At 47.1% G+C, this 20898-nt stretch overlaps 1 protein-coding gene across 3 annotated transcripts in view; it reads right to left on the reverse strand.

The window, feature by feature from the left end:
- Positions 1 to 20898, reverse strand: part of OBSCN (obscurin, cytoskeletal calmodulin and titin-interacting RhoGEF) — a 370748-nt gene that overhangs the window by 19927 nt on the left and 329923 nt on the right. For 2 of the 3 annotated variants that reach the window (XM_063924540.1, XM_063924539.1), the window contains exons 92-99: positions 16112 to 16228; positions 15677 to 15841; positions 14194 to 14352; positions 13903 to 14080; positions 12054 to 12167; positions 11719 to 11886; positions 5307 to 5409; positions 3538 to 3667 (exon numbers count right to left, since the gene is read on the reverse strand). In XM_063924540.1, coding sequence (XP_063780610.1) covers positions 3538 to 3667; positions 5307 to 5409; positions 11719 to 11886; positions 12054 to 12167; positions 13903 to 14080; positions 14194 to 14352; positions 15677 to 15841; positions 16112 to 16228 — 1134 coding nt within the window. The remainder of the gene's footprint in view (positions 1 to 3537; positions 3668 to 5306; positions 5410 to 11718; positions 11887 to 12053; positions 12168 to 13902; positions 14081 to 14193; positions 14353 to 15676; positions 15842 to 16111; positions 16229 to 20898) is intronic. The other variant, XM_063924541.1, reaches the window with a different exon arrangement.

Below are 20898 nucleotides of genomic sequence, written 5' to 3' on the forward strand. Positions count from 1 at the left end.
TGACGGCCTCTCTATCCCCGATAATTATCTGCATACATTTATATATCTTTACCTAATTAGAATCTATGTATGGGTAACAATGGAATTTGTAGCTGTCTGGTTCCCCTCACTCCTGCTCAGAGCTCATTAGCCGGTGACCGTCCTGGTTATATCTTACAGATGTGTCCTCACACACCTAACGTCTAGACACTACACATTGCGAGACACCCAGCGCGACTGAGACGCTCTGAGATGTGTAGCGTGGAGTCTGTTTCTTTACATCTTGCATCTTATTTACATCACAGACGCAGCAAAACGCCACTCACAGTGCACTACATACACCGGGCTGTGGCTGTAACCGCGCAGGAATTAGTGTTACACACGTGCAGAGTCACAGATGAGACACAATGGAGAGAAAAAGACGCAGCAGATGCATTGGAGCACTTCTTATTAGTGATGAGCGGGTTCGGTTCCTCGGGATCCGAACCCCCCCGAACTTCACTCATTTTACACGGTTCCGAGGCAGACTTGAATCTTCCCGCCTTGCTCGGTTAACCCGAGCGCGCCCGAACGTCATTATCCCGCTGTCGGATTCTCGCGAGATTCGTATTCTATATAAGTAGCCGCGCGTCGCCGCCATTTTCACTCGTGCTTTGGAGATGATAGCGAGAGGACGTGGCTGCGTTCTCTCAGTTTCTGTGTTCAGTGTGCTGCAAATATCTGTGCTCAGTGTGCTGCAAATATCTGTGCTCAGTGTGCTGCAAATATCTGTGCTCAGTGTGCTGCAAATATCTGTGCTCAGTGTGCTGAAAATATCTACATTCTCTGCCTGAAAAATGCTCCATATCTGTGCTGCATTGTAGTATATAGTAGGAGGACAGTGCAGAATTTTGCTGTGACCACCAGTATATATATAGCAGTACGGTACAGTAGTCCATTGCTCTACCTCTGTGTTGTCAAGTATACTATGCATCCATACCTGTGCTGCATTTTAGTTGTGCGCAGTATATAGCAGGAGGGGACAGTGCAGAATTTTGCTGTGACCATCAGTATATATATATATAGCAGTATGGTACAGTAGTCCATTTCTCTACTTCTGTGTCGTCAAGTATACTATGCATCCATACCTGTGCTGCATTTTAGTTGTGCACAGTATATAGTAGGAGGGGACAGTGCAGAATTTTGCTGTGACCACCAGTATATATATAGCAGTACGGTACAGTAGTCCATTGCTCTACCTCTGTGTCGTCAAGTATACTATGCATCCATACCTGTGCTGCATTTTAGTTGTGCGCAGTATATAGTAGGAGGACAGTGCAGAATTTTGCGGTGATCACCAGTATATATATAGCAGTACGGTACAGTAGTCCACTGCTCTACTTCTGTGTCGTCAAGTATACTATGCAGCTATACCTGTGCTGCATTTTAGTTGTGCGCAGTATATAGTAGGATGGGACAGTGCAGAATTTTGCTGTGACCACCAGTATATATATATATATATAGCCGTATGGTACAGTAGTCCATTGCTCTACCTCTGTGTCGTCAAGTATACTACAAAAGTTCAGTAAAATGACCCAAAAATCTAAATTAAAAGCGTCTGATGAGAAGCGTAAACTTGCCAACATGCCATTTACGACACGGAGTGGCAAGGAACGGCTGAGGTCCTGGCCTATGTTCATGGCTAGTGGTTCAGATTCACATGAGGATGGAAGCACTTATCCTCTTGCTAGAAAACTGCAGTGCCACTCCTAGATGGGCCAGGTGTTTGTGTCGGCCACTTGGGTCGCTTAGCTTGGTCACACAGCTACCTCATTGCACCTCTTTTTTTCTTTGCATCATGTGCTGTTTGGGGACTATTTTTTAAATCTGCCATCCTGTCTGACACTGCAGTGCCACTCCTAGATGGGCCAGGTGTTTGTGTCGGCCACTTGGGTCGTTTAGCTTAGTCACACAGCTACCTCATTGCACCTCTTTTTTTCTTTGCAACATGTGCTGTTTGGGGACTATTTTTTAAATCTGCCATCCTGTCTGACACTGCAGTGCCACTCCTAGATGGGCCAGGTGTTTGTGTCGGCCACTTGGGTCGTTTAGCTTAGTCACACAGCTACCTCATTGCACCTCTTTTTTTCTTTGCAACATGTGCTGTTTGGGGACTATTTTTTAAATCTGCCATCCTGTCTGACACTGCAGTGCCACTCCTAGATGGGCCAGCTGTTTGTGTCGGCCACTTGGGTAGCTTAGCTTAGTCACATAGCTACCTCATTGCACCTCTTTTTTTCTTTGCAACATGTGCTGTTTGGGGACTATTTTTTAAATCTGCCATCCTGTCTGACACTGCAGTGCCACTCGTAGATGGGCCAGGTGTTTGTGTCGGCCACTTGGGTCGCTTAGCTTAGTCATCCAGCGACCTCGGTGCAAATGTTAGGACTAATAATATTGTGAGGTGTGAGGTGTTCAGAATAGACTGGAAATGAGTGGAAATTATGGTTATTGAGGTTAATAATACTATGGGATCAAAATGACCCCCAAATTCTATGATTGAAGCTGTTTTTGAGGGGTTTTTGTAAAAAAACACCCGAATCCAAAACACACCCGAATCCGACAAAAAAATTTCAGGGAGGTTTTGCCAAAACGCGTCCGAATCCAAAACACGGTTTCGGAACCGAATCCAAAACCAAAACCCGAAAAATTTCCGGTGCACATCACTACTTCTTATGCAGATTCAGACTCAGCCGCATACAGACGTACAAGTGGCGTACGGGTGGTCTTCTGTTTGCCGGCGGTCGGGCTCCCGGCGCTCAGTATACCGGCGCCGGGAGCCCGACAGCCGGAATACCGACAATTATTTTCCCTCGCGGGGGTCCACGACCCCCATAGAGGGAGAATAAAATAGTGTGGCGCGCGTAGCGCGCCACCGTGCCCGTAGCGTGGCGAGCGCAGCGAGCCCGCAAGGGGCTCATTTGCGCTCGCCAAACTGTCGGTAAGCCGGCGGTCGGGCTCCCGGCGCCGGGATGCTGGTCGCCGGGAGCCCGACCGCCGGCCAGCCGTAGTGAACCCGTGGCGTACATCACATTGATCAGCGTAATGTAGCAAAGTAATTCAGACGCTCCCAATTGTTTTATTTCTGCAAATAAGATGCACATTTTAAGCGAGAACTGGCACACGGAGAGGGGCTGTTTGGCGCAACTAAAGCCGCAGTGTAAAAGGACACATCTGTATCTCCCAGGCTGAGGGGACCTTTTCCTAAACCTCCTTCCTGCAATCGGTTCTGTCACCTGCAGTTATATTTCCCTACGGGCTATGGCTGCTGTACAAACCGTGGCCATTATCTTCATAGGGACAAAGAGCTCTACTCCACCTTCGGTTACCTAACCCAAGCGGCCCCTTCCTGTCAATCACTCTGCGATATAATCCTCACTGCTAGCGGCACTGAGGAGGTACCCCGGCACGTGCGCAGTGCGTTCGCTCAGCTGCGTGAACATCGTCATTGCGTAGAAACATGAATTAATAAACATAGGATGTAGACCACATGAACACGGAGACACTAGGAGAACGTACCTCACACTCATAATGGCCAACGTCCTCCTTAGTGGCGTTCTTTATAACCAGGACCAACGTTCCGCTCCTCGGCTCGGTGTATGTCTGGTGCTTGGTGGAGTCTGTCAGAGGATACCCGTCTCTGTACCACCTGCGGGCACAGCATCAGGAGAGGGTTGCTACGTGCTGTCTCTCTACACAGACGGCATCACAGCCTGAGGCTACGGTGCCAACCTCACGACAATGGGGCCTTTTTCATTAAAGCCACCGCAACCGACCAATCCAAACTCTGCTGCAGCATCCACGGTGAGAATCGCGGATGCAGTGGATTATTGTACATTTCTGCACAGTGTTAGTCTGTTTCCTTGGGTCGGCAGAAAGTAGTTTTATTTAGCTGACTGCATGTCATTATCACTTTACTCAGTGTTGTGTGACTTTGTACCATGAAGCAATTGATATAATTGTATTAAAGGAGACAAATAGAAGATGTAATGGAAATGCTTACTCGTTAAAAACTAAAACAGTGAAATACGCAGCACAACGCACACTGGGGGAAATGTATCAAGCAATGGAGAGAGATAAACTGGAGAAGTTGCACCAAGGAACCAATCAGATTTGAACAGTCATTTATCTAGCACAGTCTATGAAATGCCAGAATCTGATTGGGTGCTTTGGGTCATTTCTCCACTCCATCTCTCTCCGAAGCTTGGTACATCCCCTCCAATAGTGTAAAATATAAAGATATTAGAAGTCTGTTCCGCGACCAATATCGCAGGACGGCCGCAGTGTGACGGCTGGACGAGATGCAAATGACGCAATCTGATAAGATGAGGATATCTTTCCCCGCTATTTCTATACGTATTCACAACATTAATTTATTAGATTTATGTTAGTAAGTGCAATAACGTTGCTTATTCCGTCATTCCCTCTTACGTCTGTCCATGATTTCCATATAATTTATTCCTTTCTCCTGTGACATTTCCTGTGAGATACTATTATGCCGCCAGTCATGGGGGACAATTCGCCCGGCTAACGTTTCCACCACACACGTGCGCAATACGCAGTCTGCATTCTCATTGCCATAACCCAAACTAAGGTCACTCGTCTATAAAAATTCAATCTGTCGTCATGTTTTACTGACACACGTATAAGGAATACACACTCTGGCGCAGATCTCAGCGCATAATGGCCCTCATTCTGAGTTGTTCGCTCGCAAGCTGCTTTTAGTAGCATTGCACACGCTAAGCCGCCGCCTACTGGGAGTGAATCTTAGCTTATCAAAATTGCGAACGAAAGATTCGCAATATTGCGAAAAGATTTTTCTGTGCAGTTTCTGAGTAGCTCCAGACTTACTCTTCCAGTGCGATCAGTTCAGTGCTTGTCGTTCCTGGTTTAACGTCACAAACACACCCAGCGTTCGCCCAGACACTCCTCCGTTTCTTCAGACACTCCCGCGTTTTTCCCAGAAACGGTAGCGTTTTTTCACACACTCCCATAAAACGGCCAGTTTCCGCCCAGAAACACCCACTTCCTGTCAATCACACTACGATCTCCAGAACGAAGAAAAAACCTCGTAATGCCGTGAGTAAAATACCTAACTGCATAGCAAATTTACTTGGCGCAGTCGCAGTGCGAACATTGCGCATGCGCAGTTAGCGGAAAATCGCTGCGATGCGAAGAAAATTACCCAGCGAACAACTCGGAATGACCACCAATATCCATGCAGGATTTTCCTTCCTTAGGGGAAGCGGCTAAATAGATAATTTACTTACGTCATGACGACCACTCACCTTATTTGTGGATACGGCGCCCCTTCGATGGTACAAGAGAACTGTGCATCTTCGCCATCCACGAAGTAGGCATTGCGGAGCTTGTTGACAAACCTTGGTGGTACTGTGGATGCACGGTTACATCGTTAGTAAGACGGAAGTTAGGGACAGATTCGTTATGTAAACTTCTTCATAAACTCTAATAGCGCTGCTCCAGAGAAGGGTAACACTGAGCTCCTACTGGGACTAGTGATAATTAATGGGGTATTCATGAAGCAGTGAAAAGTGTGGAGAAGTGAGCCAGTGGAGAAGTTGCCCATGGCAACCAATGAGCATTAAAGTAACATTTATAATTAGAATACTATTATCTTATTATCTATTGATGGCACAACTATCTCCCCTAGCCCCCAAGTACTCTGTCTTGGCGTAATCCTTGACTCCTCCCTCTCCTTCACATCACACATTCAGCACCTCTCACAAACCTGTCATTTTCATCTAAAAAATATTTCCATGATCAGACCCTTTCTCACCCAGGATGCTACTAAGACTCTTATCCACTCACTGGTCATCTCCAGACTGGACTGCTGCAATCTGCTCCTGACTGGCATTCCTGGCAAATACCTCTCTCCACTCCAATCTATCCTCAATGCTGCTGCCCGGCTCATCTTCCTCACCAATCGCACTACGTCCACCTCTCCTCTCTTACATGTCCTTCACTGGCTCCCCTTCCCTTTCAGAATCCATTTCAAGCTTCTCACACTCGCTTACAAAGCCCTCACCCACTCCTCTCCCATCTACATCTCTGACCTGATCTCCCTTTACTCTCCCACCCGTCCTCTTCGCTCTGCTAATGCACGCCGACTTTCCTGCCTACAGATTACTTCCTCCCACTCCTACCTCCAAGATTTTTCACATGCTGCACCACTTCTCTGGTATTCCCTACCTCTCCCCCTCAGACTCTCCACCTCTCTACAAAACTTCAAATGGGCTCTTAAGACCCACTTCTTCACCAAACCCAGCCAAATCTCATTCTAACCCTCTGTTCTACACTCTCTATGTACCCTGTCTGTGTCACCCCTGTCTGTCTACCCCTCCCCTTTAGAATGTAAGCTCTCACGAGCAGGGCCCTCTTCCCTCATGTGCTTATCCTTTTCTTACTTTAATAATCCTCAACTGCACCAAATCCAGCAGTTTTTTGGCCACCTTGAAACTTATCTCTATGTCGACTACTGGTGTAGTTATGCTTAGTTACCCTGTACTTGTCCTATATTGTCTTCAACTGTAAGTCACTGTTTTGCTGTTTTGATTATTTGCATATGTACTCTGTAATTGGGCGCTGCGGAACCCTTGTGGCATCATATAAATAAAGGATAATAATAATAATAATAATAATAATAATAATACTACTATATAATTGTATGGAGCAGCTGATTGGTTGCCATAGGCAACTTCTCCACAGGCTCACTTCTCCACTCTTTTCACTGCTTCATAAATAGACCCCAATGTAACCTCACAGGAGGCACAAAACTCATTCCTGCCCAGTAAGATCAATGACAAGCCTTAGTCACCCCCATATGTTCTGATATGTCCTGCAGACCGTTACTTCCCCTGAGACTCCATCTCTCTTACAGTACAGCATAGATCAGACACACAGGGACAAGTGGTGCTGCTGTTGCCCTTAGCAACCAATCAGATTCCAGCTTCCATTTTATAGAATGTTCTAGAGAGATGACAGCTTATTGGTTGCTATCAGTAACGTCTGCTTTTGTCCTTTGTATTTTTTTTTTTAGAAGGTCTGAGAAATCTCCCCATAGGGAGCACACAGGGAAACCTTTATGTTAACCATGAGAAGACAATAACGGTGCATATTAATCCAGCTCATCTGAGAAGAAGCTGGCGCTGAATAAAGAGAATATTTTAAAACTGCTAAACACAGAGATTTATTACATTCTGTTGAAAACATATTTGCTGGGTAAGATGTAACCGTATAATAAGGGTGATTTCTGAGCGCGCCAGTTATATATAACTCCATACACCTGCTCATCATCATCTCACTACTCTGCATGCAAATAGCATAATCCCTGATTCAGCGACTCTGTCATTCTCACCCCCAACAATTCCACGACGTAACCCTCTTATCTCTAAAGCCAGAGCGGACTGGCTGCCAGCACCCCCCTCCCCCCAATTCTGAGGCTAATGAGGAAGGACGTCTGGCAGGTCTTGGTGCTGTCTGAAGACAGAAGGACAGTAGGCGTCAAAAGAACGGGCGCTGGTCAGATACATTCATGGGCGTATCTATAGTGGGTGCAAGGGGTGCCATTGCGCTGGTCCCCAGAGGCTTAGGGGGGACCCAGACCTAGGACATATATTTGTCATCCAATATGCTAAAATTGCCTGCTAAGCATTAGTGTCCAGCCCATAAAATTACCTAGGGCACTACTAAAGGGCAGAACATGAACAAGAGCCAGTAAATGAACACGGGCACTACTTTGGGGCAGAAAATGAACAAGGGCACTACTATGGGGCAGAAAATGAACACGGGCACAACTTTGGGGCAGAAAATAAACAAGGGCACTACTATGGGGCAGAAAATGAACACGGGCACTACTTTGGGGCATAAAATTAACTAGGGCACTGTTATGGGGCAGAAAATGAACAATGGCACTACCCAGGGGGCAGAAAATTAACTAGGGCACTACGATGGAGAATAAAAAGAACAACCGCAACAGCGATAGGTGTCTTTCTAGAAGCTTTGGGGAGGGGCCCCTTCAAAATTATATGGGGCCCACAAAGTTCTGGCTGCGTCTCTGGATACATTCCTCTCTCTCTTTGGTGCATGAGGACGGCCATGGTTGTACAACCCTTGTTCCCTGATGATGTAAGGTGCTTGGTACAGTGTGGACATCACATGACTGGCTGCACAGTGGATCACCCACAAAATGGCCGCCTTCACGTCTACGCGTCATTCGCACTTAAAATGCGCCACGTCTGCTGCTAATAAGACAACGAATGGGTTGAACATATTTAGCTTTTTCCATCCTTTAGATTTTCGGGCTATAAAGCAATGCATATCACTTTCACAGTTATCTTCTGTGTCGTGAATAAATGACTGTAGCCTATGTGTGACTCACTGCGACAGCCGTGAACTCTATTCTGGGTTATATCTCAGTTCTGAGTCACAGGAAAGATATCTCCTGACGTGAGACGAGGGGTGAGCGGAGAGTCTCTCTACCTGGGGCTGCATTTGGAATCAGGAGGATAAATTATAATATACTGCTTCTACTGCATTATGCTACACGCTGAGGCAGGAATCCCAGTACACGTGTCTTGTTCTTTATATAGCAAGTTACTAACCTTTAAAGGATGCAGAAAAAATAAGATTTTACTCACCGGTAAATCTATTTCTCGTAGTCCGTAGTGGATGCTGGGGACTCCGTAAGGACGATGGGGAATAGACGGGCTCCGCAGGAGACTGGGCACTCTAAGAAAGATTTAGTACTACTGGTGTGCACTGGCTCCTCCCTCTATGCCCCTCCTCCAGACCTCAGTTAAGGAAACTGTGCCCGGAAGAGCTGACATTACAAGGAAAGGATTTTGGAATCCAGGGTAAGACTCATACCAGCCACACCAATCACACCGTACAACTTGTGATAAACTTACCCAGTCAACAGTATGAACAACAACAGATCATCAAACAATGGATGCCAACATAACATAACCCTTTATTAAGCAATAACTATATACACGTATTGCAGAAAGTCCGCACTTGGGCCGGGCGCCCAGCATCCACTACTGACTACGAGAAATAGATTTACCGGTGAGTAAAATCTTATTTTCTCTAACGTCCTAGTGGATGCTGGGGACTCCGTAAGGACCATGGGGATTATACCAAAGCTCCCAAAAGGGCGGGAGAGTGCGGATGACTCTGCAGCACCGAATGGGCAAACACAAGGTCCTCCTCAGCCAGGGTATCAAACTTGTAGAACTTAGCAAATGTATTTGAACCCGACCAAGTAGCTGCTCGGCAAAGCTGTAATGCCGAGAGCCCTCGAGCAGCCGCCCAAGAAGAGCCCACTTTCCTTGTGGAATGGGCTTTCACTGATTTTGGACGCGGCAATCCAGCCGCAGAATGAGCCTGCTGAATCGTGTTACAGATCCAGCGAGCAATGGTTTGCTTTGAAGCAGGAGCACCCAGCTTGTTGGATGCATACAGGATAAACAGCGAGTCAGTCTTCCTGACTCCAGCCGTCCTGGCTACATAGATCTTCAAAGCCCTGACTACATCAAGCAACTTGGAATCCTCCAAGTCACAAGTAGCCGCAGGCACCACAATAGGTTGGTTCAAATGAAAAGATGACACCACCTTCGGCAGAAATTGCGGACGAGTCCGTAATTCTGCCCTGTCCATATGGAAAACCAGATAGGGGCTTTTACATGACAAAGCCGCCAATTCTGACACACGCCTAGCCGAAGCTAAGGCCAATAGCATGACCACCTTCCACGTGAGATACTTTAGCTCCACGGTCTTAAGTGGCTCAAACCAGTGGGATTTCAGGAAACCCAACACCACGTTGAGATCCCAAGGTGCCACTGGTGGCACAAAAGGGGGCTGAATATGCAGCACTCCCTTAACAAACGTCTGAACTTCAGAAAGAGAAGCCAGTTCCTTTTGAAAGAAAATGGATAGGGCCGAAATCTGGACCTTTATGGACCCCAACTGCAAGCCCATAGTCACTCCAGACTGTAGGAAGTGCAGGAACCGGCCCAGCTGGAATTCCTCTGTAGGGGCCTTCCTGGCCTCACACCAGACAACATATTTTCGCCATATACGGTGATAGTGTTTTGCTGTCACGTCCTTCCTAGCCTTTATCAGCGTAGGAATAACTTCATCCGGAATGCCTTTTTCCGCTAGGATCCTGCGTTCAACCGCCATGCCGTCAAACGCAGCCGCGGTAAGTCTTGGAACAGACAGGGCCCCTGTTGCAACAGGTCCTGTCTGAGAGGCAGAGGCCATGGGTCCTCTGTGAGCATTTCTTGCAGTTCCGGGTACCAAGTCCTTCTTGGCCAATCCGGAACAATGAGTATTGTTCTCACTCCTCTTTTTCTTACGATTCTCTACAGTAATCGGAGTGTGTGGGTTAGTGTGGGAGCAATGGCGCACAGCTGCAGTGCTGTGCGCTACCTCATATGAAGACAGGAGTCTTCTGCCGCCGATTTTGACGTCTTCTTGCTTCAACCCGCCGGCTTCTGTCTTCTGGCTCTGCAAGGGGGACGGCGGCGCGGCTCCGGGAACGGACGACCAAGGTTAGGTTCCTGTGTTCGATCCCTCTGGAGCTAATGGTGTCCAGTAGCCTAAGAAGCGCAACCTAGCCGCAGTTAGTAGGTTTGCTTCTCTCCCCTCAGTCCCACGTAGCAGAGAGTCTGTTGCCAGCAGAAGCTCTCTGAAAATAAAAAAAAACCTAACTAAAATACTTTCTTATTAGCAAGCTCAGGAGAGCTCACTAAAATGCACCCAGCTCTGTCCGGGCACAGATTCTAACTGAGGTCTGGAGGAGGGGCATAGAGGGAGGAGCCAGTGCACACCAGTAGTACTAAATCTTTCTTAGAGTGCCCAGTCTCCTTCGAAGCCCGTCTATTCCCCATGGTCCTTACGGAGTCCCCAGCATCCACTAGGACGTTAGAGAAATAGCATATTTACATCCACAAGCTACGACTGTATATGTGCCTGGTTTAAGCGCCCGGTTTATGTGGGCTCTGGGGGGTCTATTCATGAAGCAGTGATAAGAGTGGAGAAGTGAGCCAGTGGAGAAGTTGCCCATAGCAACCAATCAGCATTGAAGTAACATTTATAATTTGCACAATATACAATTATACGGAACAGCTGATTGGTTGCCATGGGCAACTTCTCCACACTTCTCCACTCTATTCACTGCTTCAGGAATATACACCTAAGTTCCTCTAGTCAACTAACACACGGTAAGTTAGCCCTTTGCGTTCTGGGCCAGTATCGCAGGGACATCCGAGTATCGCTCAGCGCCCAGTGAAATCAGCCTTATGTCCTGATAAGTTTGTATACTGGAGAGGTGTCCTTCTTCTCCCATTTGTATACACTAATTATTTACCACAAATTCTTGAAAATGCCAAACTGAGCGGTCTTGTACCCTTCTCGTAATGCACCAAACACTGGCAACATCTGACTGTGAGGTCATGCGCTCCTTTACAGGGATATGCCCCCATCACACTGTGCTTTCTCACCCTCAGACTCCCTTCCTCGCTGACCCCCATCTCAGGCCCAGGCTGACCGAGGAGCATCACACTCCCTCGTCCAACAAGTCCTGCTTGCCTGGGTATCAGTAGAAACTCCCTGACCACAGGCCCACCAGCACAGCTACATAGATGTCCACCATCATCATTGCTAGGTCAATATAATCACCTTGAACAAGGATCTTCCCTAGGGTACTGGCATATCCAGCGGCACTGGTGGCGAAACACATGTATTGTCCAGAGTCGGCGCCCGTCATGTTGTCCAAGATGAGGGTACAGGAGCCGTCAGGATCTTCGATGATGATATGATGTGGGTCCACCTCCACCGCGCGCCCATCTGTGAGAGGAGAAATACAATGACTCTGATAGCGTATAATGTCTCTCACCCACTCACTGGCAAGGGGAACACGTCAGTCAGTCCATCACTCTTATCTCCTGGCATAGTAGAAGTCAGCTGTACTTGTGTCATGTCAGCCTCTCGCTCGCTCCAGTGGCAGGAATTACCTTTGTACCAGGTGACTGTGGGCTTTGGGGTTCCTGTAATGCGGCAGGCCAATTTCACCGTCTCCCCCAACTCGGCTGTGCAATCTGCCAGCACCTCGATAAAGTGTGGGGGATCTGTAGAATACACAGAGACAACACATTGGTAACCCTCCTCCAGGTAGGTGATCTACAAACAGGCTTAGCACTATATACAATAACTCGTGGAAACTACTTATGTCATTTTATTAGTGACCACTGACTATAAAAATAGTGTTCATCTTCTTGGTGGACCTAAAGATCTACAGTTGTTCCTGATATTGGTATCTACTGTACTCCCCATAGTCTTTGGTAAAAGCCTACTGCATCTGATCTGACTATGCGGGAGATGTATCAAGACCAAGGGCCAGATGTACTAAGCCTTGAAAAGTGGTACAGCGGAGAGAGATGAAGTACCAGCCAATCAGCTCCTACGTAACTGCCATGTTACAGGCTGTGTTTGAAAATGACTGTTAGGACGGAGCTGATTGGATGGTACTTTGGGCCTAATTCAGACCTGGTCGCCGCAGCTGCAGAGTACGCAGGCTGAAGGCCGGTAAAGTGTGCGCAAACGCAGAAGCCGCACTGCGCGTGCACACACAGTGAGATGCGATGGCGTCTCACTTGTGCGATGGCCTCTGCCTGATTGATAGGCAGAGGCGGTTGCTGGGCAGTCGGCGGTGTGTCATTGGCGTTGGGGGGTGCGGTCCGCTAGGGCGGGCCACAGTGGCTGTGTGACAGAACACGCAGCTGCTGCGATCCTAAATAATCCTAAATATAGTGGGTAGCTGGCTGCCTTCACAGGCGTGTCGACGGCATTGGGATGGGGGGGGGGGGGTCCGGACAACAACAGCATCTGCGTGACGTTGCTAGGGCGGGCCACAGCAGCTGCGTGACAGCACATGCAGCTGCTGTGACCCTAAACATGACAGGTAGCTAGGCTGCGTAGGCAGAGAGTTACTCATCAGGTGCGAAAGTATTGCCGCCGTGCGATGCTTTCGCATATCTACGGGGTGTGGGGGGGGGGGGGGGCAGGACCCGTCATGCGGGGCGGACTTGCCCTGTGCGCATGTCAAATATTTTGATCATAGATGTGCGCTTTTTTCGCACATCTGCGATCGGGTATGAATTAGGCCCTTGGTCTCTCTCCAAAGCATGATACATCTCCCCCTATGTGACGTTACCTGCATGCATCACGGCCAGATATTTTATTGCTCTGGGCAAGAGAGAACAATTGATGTCCCCCATTTATGTTTTAGAAACGGAAATAGTAGGAACATGTTGCACAGTGCTGTTTACGACACTGACCTCGCTATAGCAATACATACCATTGCTACTGATGTGGGAGCTGACCTGGGGGATGTGGGAGCTGACCTGGGGGAGTCTGCTGCCTGTGGCCTCAAGTTGGATGAAGTGGCCAGTAGGCAGCATGGCGAAACAATGGTTACAGCTAAAATTTAATTTTTGCAATCCGAAAACGGAAATTTGGATTGGAAATTCCGAACCGCGGGAAGATCCGGACTGGGTTTTGGTTCGGTTCAGATGCACAAAATTTGTGTGGATTCGGATTTCTGGAGAACCGAACCGCACATCTGTAAACAACTCTTAATCATTAATAAACGGGAGTGGGTGATGGGCTGACCAACTGCTGGTTCTCAGCTTTGCTCCTTGGGTGGTGGCACATGTTGAGGTAATGATCATGCTTAGGGAATCTATAGGCATACAGTAATATCTCATTAATATCCCTTCAGCCCTGCAAAAGCCCTATTCTGATTTACAATCGGTGGAGCCCCTGTAATACTGTACACGTGACACACACAAGAACGTGGCTTACTCCACAGTGGGAGGCTGAACCGCTGCTGTATGCCGCAGATCTCTTTCACCCACGAGTTCTTGATGATGACCGTTCGGGCCTGCAGCAGGTACTTGCGGACCGAGTCCTCTCGCTCATGCCATATCTCAAACGCCCGGTCATCTCCTTCTACCTGATCATTCACGTCAATGTTCGTCAGCTGAGGAGGAAACAGTGAGCTTAGGCAGGTGTCTCACAGGAATGAGATGGGGGAATAAAGGGGAGACTTAACATTTAGATACGGCGCAAGGCGTAGACCAGAGAGACTCATACCTTCATCATGTTCTTGAAGACGTAGCTGTAAGTGTCCGTCCTGGTGTCTCTCTTGGCTTTACAGATGATGAGATAATTCTTGAACAGGAAAACATGGCGGTTGTGTCCCTTCCAGGCCATTCGAGCGCCGGGAGCTCCTTCCCATACGATGAAATGACCCTGCGCCAAAGGACAAATTACATATGAAAGGAGATGGAATTATGCCCCAAATACTCCACTTACACTTCTGCCACATGTACATACATGTGCAGGATGGTGAGTATATCCAGCCTATGGGCGGATTTACATGCCATCGGACTATGGGCCTAATTCAAGGTTGATTGCAAGATAACATTTTCCTCTAATGGGCAAAACCATGTGCAGTGCAGGTGGGGCAGATGTAACATGTGCAGAGAGAGTTAGATTTGGGTGGGGTGTGTTCAAACTGAAATCTAAATTGAAGTGTAAAAATAAAGCAGCCAGTATTTACCCTGCACAGAAACAAAATAACCCACCCAAATCTAACTCTCTCTGCACATGTTACATCTGCCACACCTTCAGTGCACATGGTTTTGCCCATTAGAGGAAAATGTTGTTTTGCAATCAACCTTGAATTAGGCCCTATGTACTGGCTCTTTTGGTTCAGATAACACAATATTACTGAAAACAGGATTTCACTATCCCGTTAATTTTTATGTTCTTTCCCCAAAATGTATCTATTCCCTAAAAAAAACCTGGATATTTACGGTCATTAATTGTACTTTGGGAAATGTTGAGTAAACTTTCTTATGAGGAAGGGAGGGGGTGACACGGCAACACTTAGAGGAGAGTCTGGTGATCCCCCATTACGCCCTACTCCACCGAGACCCCCAATCTGGTTTTATAAACACCTGTGTGATCCACAGCATGTGTGGAGAGACACTGATAGGGCTTCCCTTGCTTTCAGACCCTGTACCGGATATTACTCTTGCAGAGGGGGTAGGTCCGTCACTGCTGGTGAGTTTATTATGTTAAGCCTCGTAGATTATAGAATTCAAGGTTATTTGAAATAAAGATGGAAATAGTGGCATTTGTTGGACCCCACTGCAGACCAGGTGGGCAACCAGCAGATATCTGGGTAACTAGGCCCCAAAAACCTTATTTCTCACCGTATCAGGTAGACCAAATACCCAGTGCTTAAAGCGGGTGTCTCTTGCAAGTAATTTGCTTTTGGCAATGCTAAAAACAATAGAATAAGAAGCTCAATATTAACCTCATGTTCTCTATTCCAAATATTAGACAGATCTAACATAAGCCCAACTGCTAGACCCACAACTATCATGAGCCAAAGCCTTAATCGTAAACCCTACCCAGGCACATATATCAGATAACTGTAGCGGCAGGGTCTCATCTTTCCTCTCCACATTCTACAAATGGCGGGAATATTCGTGATTTGTGTCGTTGGAAACGTCACTTCTCTTTGTCTAGCTTGCTAAGCCTTACAGCGGACTTGATGAGCTGGTACCTGTCGGATGGGTTCTCCCAGCGCCTCCAACGTCCCAGGGTAGTTCTCGATCATTGACACATGCAGGAAGTTCTCCGCCCTCCGGGTAAGCGCCGACACAATGGCGTAGACCTGCTCCAGCAGGGTACAGTTTTTCCCATTCCTGGCTTTGTTCCGGATCATTTCCTGGGAAGATCATGATTACAGTAATATCGGAGCATTGGAGAAGCATTAAACCAAGGAGTGTCATGATCTGGTCCCAGCCACATTACTGACATGTGATCCATGCTAAAGGACAATGTGGGGAACTGTTACATGTATGTTCCCCTGTAATGATTAATATTTTGGTATGACGTACAGTACTGTATACCCTCCCTGCAGCCACTTACACCCCTTTGGCGATATCACCCTCTGTAGGGTGAGGGCACCAATCAGCAGGACGTATATAATTCTCACCTTGATAATGACTTGATAGCGGTGTATTCTGTTTATTGGCCTCTCAAGGTAGTGCTGCAGCGGGGGCACCGGGGGCTTAGACGGGTCACACAGAGCCAAAGTCTCATCCGCGTAGTTCTGAAATCAGTCACAAATATGTATATTCTATATTACCATTTTAATGGCTTCTGTATCGGCCATTGTTATTCTGGACAGAGAACAGTCGGTTATACTTACCTGACGTTACAACCTTATTCCGGGTACAGAAACAATATTGTCACAACACCTATAACTGCTACAATGTGTTACTCATGTTACTTTCCAGCTACACCCCATAAGAATACTTTCCTACTCTCCTGGAATTTCCAGGAGATACCCGAATACACTCGCCCCCTCTCTTAGGAGGCCCTTCTCCTTAATTTATTTAAAGTGGGTGTGGAGGGGTCTTTGCAACGCATTTCGCAGCAAAATGCATCATCACAGCCCTGCCCCCGCTGTGCAATGAGAGTGGCAGAGCACATTGGGGTACAGTGCCACGTTGACGTGAGTTGCGTTATCACACTTGCCCCTTGGTCCTTAAAAAAGCTCCAAAAAGTAGCAAATCCAGGCTTGCACTTTTATCTTTACTATTTCAGGCATGTTCCCCCTATGACCAATATATTATTTTCTCCAGTGACCAGCATGCGGTACTCAGCAATGACCAGCAGCATTTGAATTTTATTTTATTAAATGACGCCAACATAAAACAAAAGATATAAGTGAAGTAATGGGTTCTGTACTGTAATGTTTCTCCCCCTCTGTACTGTAATGTTGTTCCCCTCTGTACTGTAATGTTGCTCCCCCTCTGTACTGTAATGTTGCTCCCCCTCTGTACTGTAATGTTGCTCTCCCTCTGTACTGTAATGTTGCTCCCCCTCTGTACTGTAATGTTGCTCTCCCTCTGTACTGTAATGTTGCTCCCCCACTGTACTGTTGCTCCCCTCTGTATTGTGATGTTGCTCCCCCTCTGTACTGTGATGTTGCTCCCCCTCTGTACTGTGATGTTGCTCTCCCTCTGTACTGTGATGTTGCTCACCCTCTGTACTGTAATGTTGCTCCCCCTCTGTACTGTTCATGTTGCTCCCCCTCTGTACTGTAATGTTGCTCTCCCTCTGTACTGTAATGTTGCTCCCCCTCTGTACTGTAATGTTGCTCTCCCTCTGTACTGTAATGTTGCTCCCCCTCTGTACTGTAATGTTGCTCCCCCTCTGTACTGTGATGTTGCTCCCCCTCTGTACTGTGATGTTGCTCCCCCTCTGTACTGTAATGTTGCTCCCCCTCTGTACTGTGATGTTGCTCCCCCTCTGTACTGTGATGTTGCTCCCCCTCTGAACTGTGATGTTGCTCCCCCTCTGTACTGTAATGTTGCTCCCCCTCTGTACTGTAATGTTTCTCCCCCTTTGTACTGTAATGTTTCTCCCCCTCTGTACTGTGATGTGCTCCTCCTCTGTACAGTAATGTTGCTCCCCCTCTGTACTGTGATGTTGCTCCCCCTCTGTACTGTGATGTTGCTCCCCCTCTGTACTGTGATGTTGCTCCCCCACTGTACTGTGATGTTGCTCTCCCTCTGTACTGTAATGTTTCTCCCCCTCTGTACTGTGATGTGCTCCTCCTCTGTACAGTAATGTTGCTCCCCCTCTGTACTGTGATGTTGCTCCCCCTCTGTACTGTGATGTTGCTCCCCCTCTGTACTGTGATGTTGCTCCCCCTCTGTACTGTGATGTTGCTCCCCCTCTGTACTGTGATGTTGCTCCCCCACTGTACTGTGATGTTGCTCCCCCTCTGTACTGTGATGTTGCTCCCCCTCTGTACTGTAATGTTGCTCCCCCACTGTACTGTAATGTTGCTCTCCCTCTGTACTGTGATGTTGCTCCCCCTCTGTACTGTGATGTTGCTCCTCCTCTGTACTGTGATGTTGCTCCCCCTCTGTACTGTGATGTTGCTCCCCCTCTGTACTGTGATGTTGCTCACCCTCTGTACTGTGATGTTGCTCCCCCTCTGTACTGTAATGTTTCTCCCCCTCTGTACTGTAATGTTTCTCCCCCTCTGTACTGTAATGTTGCTCTCCCTCTGTACTGTGATGTTGCTCCCCCTCTGTACTGTGATGTTGCTCCTCCTCTGTACTGTGATGTTGCTCCCCCTCTGTACTGTGATGTTGCTCCCCCTCTGTACTGTGATGTTACTCCCCCTCTGTACTGTGATGTTGCTCCCCCTCTGTACTGTAATGTTTCTCCCCCTCTGTACTGTAATGTTTCTCCCCCTCTGTACTGTAATGTTTCTCCCCCTCTGTACTGTGATGTTACTCCCCCTCTGTACAGTAATGTTGCTCCCCCTCTGTACTGTATTGTTGCTCCCCCTCTGTACTGTATTGTTGCTCCCCCTCTGTACTGTGATGTTGCTTCTCCTCTGTACGGTAATGTTGTTCCCCCTCTGTACTGTGATGTTACTCCCCCTCTGTACTGTGATGTTACTTCCCCTCTGTACTGTGATGTTGCTCCCCCTCTGTACTGTGATGTTGCTCCTCCTCTGTACTGTAATGTTGTTCCCCCTCTGTACTGTGATGTTACTCCCCCTCTGTACTGTGATGTTGCTCCCCCCTCTGTACTGTAATGTTGCTCCCCCTCTGTACTGTGATGTTGCTCCCCCTCTGTACTGTAATGTTGCTCCCCCTCTGTATGCGCTGCAGTGGGATAAGGGCATTCCGTCATAGAGTTATCAGCAGTGGCATCTGTAGACTGTAATACTGTACTGACAAGACAGCATCCTAGAGACGGGTTTAGTATGAAATACCTACAATCAAAATACCGACGGTCAAAATACTTACAACAATTCACCGACGGTCAAAATCCTGACATGGTCAAAATACCGACATTTAAAATACCGACAAGGTCAAAATACCGACATTTAAAATGTCAACAGGTCAAAAAGTCTACACAATTTTTTTTGTGTGTGTATGTGTATGTCGACGTAGGTCGACATGGGCACCGTATAAGTGTACCGCATCCTCTAGCATGGCTCGCTGCGTTCGTCATGCTTCGGGGCACGGTGCCTCGCTGCGCTCGGCACACTATTATATTCCCCCTCCAGTTCCACTAGGATGCTAAAGTGTGAACAAGTCGGTTTCAATGAAAAAAATCATGAAAAAACGTGTGTTGACTTTTTGACCTGTCGACATTTAAATGTCGGTATTTTGACCTTATCTGTATTTTAAATATCAGTATTTTGACCATGTCGGGATTTTGACCGTCGGTCAGTGGTTGTCAGGGTTTTGGTTATAGGTAAATTGAACGCATCCCCTAGAGACACCCCAGTGCACCCCAGCATGTACTGTAGCACAAGCACCGGGCAGCCTGATGTTTATACATGAACTAGGACCAGGGTGACAATACTGTATGTTCCATCTTTGCTAGAACAGTCCTATCTCATGACGCTCTAGAACACGTTGAGTCGTTTTGCCTGGTTTGTCCTGTTTCCAACATTTTTTCAGAGTCTTAAAATATTTACTCTATGAACTATATACAGTACAGCATTGAGACAGAGGATTAATAAAACAAATCCTGCCGAAAATGAGAAAAACGTCCCTGAAAAGGGGGTCATTCAGATCTGATCGCTGGGCAGCAACTTTTGCACTGCTGCGATCAGATAGTCGCCGCCCATAGGGGAGTGTATTTTAGCTGTGCAAGTGTGTGATCGCATGTGTAGCAGAGCTGTACAAACAGATCTTGTGCAGTCTCTGAGCTGCCCAGGCTTACTCAGCCGCTGCGATCACATCAGCCTGTCCGGGACCGGAGTTGACGTCAGGAACCCTCCCTGCAAACGCTTAGACGCGCCTGCGTTTTTCCAACCACTCCCGCAAACGGTCAGTTGTCACCCACAAAAGCCATCTTCCTGTCAATCTCCTTTCGAAGGCCCGTGCGAGTGGATCCTTCGCACAATCCTGTCGCTGACTTGCAATCCCCGTTGCAGCCGTCCCTTGCGCCTGCGCACTGCGGTGCATACGCATGCGCAGTTCAGATCTGATCGCCCGCTGTGCACAGCAGCAATCAGATCTGAATGACCCCACAGACTGGTGTGGGAGGTGAGCACTGGCATGCATCGTTTTGCAGGGGATACCGTTAATATCCGTTAATATAGTATGTTTCTCTACATCTGTGTAATATAGCATGTTTCTCTACATCTGTGTAATATAGTATGTGTCTCTACATCTGTGTAATATAGTATGTTTCTCTACATCTGTGTAATATAGTATGTTTCTCTACATCTGTGTAATATAGTATGTGTCTCTACAGCTGTGTAATATAGTATGTTTCTCTACATCTGTGTAATATAGTATGTTTCTCTACATCTGTGTAATATAGCATGTTTCTCTACATCTGTGTAATATAGCATGTTTCTCTACATCTGTGTAATATAGCATGTTTCTCTACATCTGTGTAATATAGCATGTTTCTCTACATCTGTGTAATATAGTATGTGTCTCTACATCTGTGTAATATAGTATGTTTCTCTACATCTGTGTAATATAGTATGTTTCTCTACATCTGTGTAATATAGTATGTTTCTCTACATCTGTGTAATATAGTATGTTTCTCTACATCTGTGTAATATAGTATGTTTCTCTACATCTGTGTAATATAGTATGTTTCTCTACATCTGTGTAATATAGCATGTTTCTCTACATCTGTGTAATATAGCATGTTTCTCTACATCTGTGTAATATAGTATGTTTCTCTACATCTGTGTAATATAGCATGTTTCTCTACATCTGT

This window comes from Pseudophryne corroboree, chromosome 5, assembly GCF_028390025.1.
Source record: "Pseudophryne corroboree isolate aPseCor3 chromosome 5, aPseCor3.hap2, whole genome shotgun sequence".
In the NCBI taxonomy this organism is placed as follows: Eukaryota; Metazoa; Chordata; class Amphibia; order Anura; family Myobatrachidae; genus Pseudophryne; species Pseudophryne corroboree.